This window comes from Cupressus sempervirens, chromosome 10 (genome assembly GCF_028749045.1).
Source record: "Cupressus sempervirens isolate cs-2001-9-10 chromosome 10, ASM2874904v1, whole genome shotgun sequence".
Classification (NCBI taxonomy): Eukaryota; Viridiplantae; Streptophyta; class Pinopsida; order Cupressales; family Cupressaceae; genus Cupressus; species Cupressus sempervirens.
The window spans coordinates 787,567,926-787,572,390 of NC_143127.1; the positions used below are offsets into that span (position 1 = coordinate 787,567,926).

The 4,465-nt window shown below is 37.7% G+C and overlaps 1 protein-coding gene across 1 annotated transcript; it reads left to right on the top strand.

Annotated features, from left to right (window-relative positions):
• The first annotated feature begins 228 nt into the window (after nucleotides 1-228).
• LOC149536261 (uncharacterized) lies at nucleotides 229-2,404 on the top strand. The gene is made up of 5 exons (XM_089807219.1): nucleotides 229-576; nucleotides 668-717; nucleotides 1,084-1,213; nucleotides 1,372-1,476; nucleotides 1,644-2,404. Exons 1-5 carry the CDS (start codon nucleotides 360-362, stop codon nucleotides 2,270-2,272), a joined length of 1,131 nt encoding a protein of 376 aa, XP_089663345.1. The 5' UTR covers nucleotides 229-359; the 3' UTR covers nucleotides 2,273-2,404.
• Nucleotides 2,405-4,465: the final 2,061 nt, after the last annotated feature.

Genomic DNA, 4,465 nt, shown 5'->3' on the forward strand with positions numbered 1-4,465 from the left:
TCTACAAGGTTATGATTATATACACCCACTATCCGGTTCCTGATAGATAAAATCATATTCCAAGATTTCTGTGAACAATAATGAATATCTATAACAAACAAGAGCATACAAATCATGAACCTGCTAGAACAATGGAAATTTTAGTAAATAAGGATAAGCATAAATTGGGACGGGTAAGGATGAAAAAGTGATATGCCCCACACAAAAAATCAGTAAGAAATCCTACCCAACTCTCCTTTATTTAGAGTCATAAGAATGTGTACAAGACATTTTTTTCGGCATAGGTATAAGACAATTTCCCGGTATTTGAGAGTTTTCTGACCATTGTGATTTCTACTCTGTTAATCTGACCGTTCAACATGGCACAGAAGGGCTCTTGTAGTTTGGCCATACTGTGTTTTGTACTCCTCTATCTCACTCTCTGCACATGCCAAGGCTTGGATGAAACATTTGCAAGAAAGCCCATCAAAGGAAAAGAATCTGCAGGCTTCTTTGACTTACACAAGGGCAATCTCCACATCAACCTTACCAACTGGGGAGCTACTCTTGTCTCCCTCTGGACTCCGGATAAAAATGGTACTTTTGAGCTCCCTTCTTTACTCCTTTTCTTCCTTATTGCATTCCTTCTATAAATGTGCCTGGTCATCTCGATCATATGTATTTGCAGGGCATCTAGCAGATATACTTCAGGGATATGATTCTTTGGCAGCGTACATGGCAAGTATATACTTTCTGACATTTTACTTTATTATATTCATATTTCTGGGTAAGATTGTATGCGAGTTTATCAGGATCAACGTTTCGGATCATACTCATTGATCCATCAGCAAGATGAGAGAGTTAAGAATGCGAGGTGGATTATTGAGTATGATTGATGCTGATAAACTCACACACAATTGTGATGATGGATCATTGAGTATGATGAGAAATGTTGATGCTGATAAACTTGCACACAATCTTATTCAGAAGCATGAATATAATATCATGAATTGTGGAAATTTGTTATTGTTAATTTGACTTAATTGCAAATTCATGGATCTGTACTAATGTACAAGTTTATCATATGGTTGTGCTTCTGTGCAGAACATGACCGACAGGCATCACTTTGGTGCCATTGTAGGCAGGGTAGCCAACAGGATTAAGAATGCACAGTTCACCCTCGATGGGAAGACTTACCATTTGTTTGCCAATTCTGGGAACAATTCAATTCATGGTATATGCCCTCTCTGCCTTGCCCTCTTTTCTTGATTGGAATCTTAAAGCTGCCTCTAGACTTCAAATTTGATACACTATAATGATCTTCATCTAGTAAGGTGGAGAGATTCGGTAGTTTTTCCAAAATGCATTCTAATAGAACTCCCTGAAATGCAGGAGGAAAGATAGGCTTTGACAATGTGTTGTGGGACGTGGTGGAAAAGAAGGGTGGAAGCAAACCATCTATTAAGTTTGCTTATCACAGCTTTGATGGTGAAGAAGGTAAGAATGAAATAGCTGTTTGTTTAGGCCAAATTGGTCAATATAAGTAGGAGAGATCTCATCATAGTCTACCTTCTTGTTTGGATGGTTGGTGTTATAAATCTACTGATTGTTTTTGGATGGTTGATGTTTTTAATGCTTCCATTGTTTTTGTGCTGCTGAAACAGGATTTCCTGGTGATCTAGATGTATATGCCACATATACAATAAGCAATGATATGGAGCTGAGACTAGATATGGAGGCCATACCTAAGAATAAGGCAACCATTGTAAATCTGATCAATCATGCTTACTGGAACCTAGCAGGGCAAGACAGCGGAAGGGACATACTTGACTATAGTGTAAAAATATGGGCTTCACATTATACTCCTTCAGACAAGGACCTGGTTCCTACAGGACAGATATTGCCTGTAAAAGGAACTCCTTTTGACTTCACTAAAGAGAGTGTTATCAAGAGCAGGATTAATGAGGTTCCACCTGGGTATGATCACAATTATGTTCTTGATGGCCCCAAAACAATGGAGGGGTTAAGAGTTGCTGCAAGAGCGAAGGATCCATGGAGTAAAAGAGTGATTAAAGTGTGGACAAATGCACCAGGCATGCAATTCTTCACCCGCAATAATCAAAAGGGCATAGTGGGAAAAGGAGGTGTGGTATACAAGCCACATTCTTCATTCTGCTTTGAGACTCAGGCATTTCCTAATTCTGTTAACCAGCCAAATTTCCCATCTGTGATTTTTCGTCCAGGCCAGGTCTATAAACACACCTTGCTCATCAAATTTTCAGTTGATGTGTAGTCAACAATACGGCTCTGTTTCATGGCATCATAATCCAAGAATATGAAGTCCCTACAGACCATTAGAATTGGATTTGATTTATTTAAAGGATATTTACTAAATAAAGAATGATGGATAATTCGTGGTCTGAAATCTCCCAGAATCCTGTCTTTGGTTTTTGGATTGGTGGTGATCATTTAATTGTTAAGCTTGTTGAATTCCGAGGCAGCGATGAGTGGGTCGAAGAAAACGATGGGCCAAAGAACAATTTGCACACGCAATTAAGTTTTGCATTCGTTTGCTATTAGTTTATTATTTTAAATATAATATATATACATTCTAGATATTTATAATATGAATTTTGTCATTAAATTAAATGTCTTTTGACAACAAAGATGATATTTGTTCAATGTGAAGAGATAACACAGACTTTTAATGTATAGTTTTAGTGACAGACATCCACATGTGCAATATATACATTTTTTATTTGAATTTTCAATTGTCTTTATGCACTCAATATTTCGAAGATATGAAATCAAATATTCGTTCAATAGATAGAACAAGCAAAGACTTTCATGCCAAATTTTATAAATAGACAAAAGATAAGTTTTCGGTCAAGTTTTATAGTATTGAGTTATCATATGTAATAAATTTATACAAATATTTTTATAAATATATTAATGACTTTAAAAAAAATGAAAAAGTCTTTCTTTAAATAGCAGAGCGGTTGGACAGATTTTTGCTGTCTCCATTGTGGCCAGTCAATAATCCAGTCACCTTGGGCGCACTCCCTTTTGTTGGTTCCAATCATTGTAGCTCAACATGATATCTAAATCTTGCAAAGTTGCAAACAATAAGGGATCCCCTAAAAAGAAGTTCAAATTCAAATTCGAAAAAATGTGCCTCAGACATCCACATTTGCTCCCACTGATAAATCAATGGTGGATATCAGCTCAGCTTGTTAAGGTTACTTGGATGTTTCGGTTCTACATGAAATTGCAGTAACTCCAATTCCAATTGACTAGGTGGAATATAACAGTTTCCAAAAATATCTTTCAGCAGAAAGAACTGGTTGAGAAAGACCTTAAGGTTATTCATGAGCACATCATTCTACATGGCTTAAATCTTAGCAAAAATCTCGTTAAACATGGCTTCGGGAGGGTGATCGCTACACAAAATTCTTTCACGCTTCAAGAAAAATTAGGAAAGCCCAAAACACCATATTCTCAATTCGTCTTGTTGTCAAAATGATCTCCTCACTAACCCAGATGATATTAAAAATGAAGGTCTCTGATTCTTTTCAGATCTTCTTGCTCCAGGTCATCCACCGTCCAACCAATGTACTGCAACCTCTCATCTGCTTCTTCACAACATTCCGAAATTGATTTCCCAAGAGTACAATGCCCAGCTTCTTAAATCCTTCACCTTACTAGAAGCCAAGCTTGTTTTTTAATGTCCCCAGACAAGGCCCCAAGTCCTGATGGATTCACCGCCCTTTTCTTTCAAAAAAATTGGGACATTATAGGTTTTGAAATACTGGCATTGAAGGAATCTCGCGAAAATAGAGCTGTGCTCACTTACTTCTACTCAACCAGCAGCGCTCTTATTCCCAAAATAATCAGCCTAACTCCTTTGTTGAATACAGACCCATTGCTCTTTGCAGTACAATCTACAAGATCTTTACAAAAGCCATTTGTCCTAGGGAGGGAAACAATAGACAGGGCAATAGTGGTGCATGAAGTTTTGCACACAATTAAATCTCATCATCGACCATCTTGTGCAGTAAAACTCAATATGCTGAAAGCTTATGACAAAGTGAGTTGGAATTTTCTCAAATCAGTGCTCCTTAAATTTGGCTTCCATCCAAAACGACCCAAATGGTGATGCCTTCCTCAAAGGTTCCCTATTCTCTATTATCATTAATGGGTGTCAGGTGGGGTTGTTCCACAACACACAAGGCATGCACCAAGGTGAGCCACGGTCCCCTTTCCTCTTCATTGCCATGGCAGAAACATTGAGCAAATTAATAACAGTCACATGTCATGGGTCTATGGAAAGGGGTGCACATACCGTAAACAAGGCTCACAATTATGCATACTCTAGTTGTTGATGACACTTTACTGTTAGGGGAACCATCATTGCAGGAGGCTGAGCACATAAAAAGAATATTGCAAAGCTATGAAACTGCCTTCAATCAGAAAATAAATTCGTTCA

Bases quoted from the DNA above. Each gene is read 5' to 3' on its own strand.
- LOC149536261 (XM_089807219.1), top strand. From the start codon at position 360: ATGGCACAGAAGGGCTCTTGTAGTTTGGCCATACTGTGTTTTGTACTC. The intron at 577-667 runs GTACTTTTGAGC...ATGTATTTGCAG, and splicing joins CTGGACTCCGGATAAAAATG to GGCATCTAGCAGATATACTT. The intron at 1,214-1,371 runs GTATATGCCCTC...CCTGAAATGCAG, and splicing joins TGGGAACAATTCAATTCATG to GAGGAAAGATAGGCTTTGAC.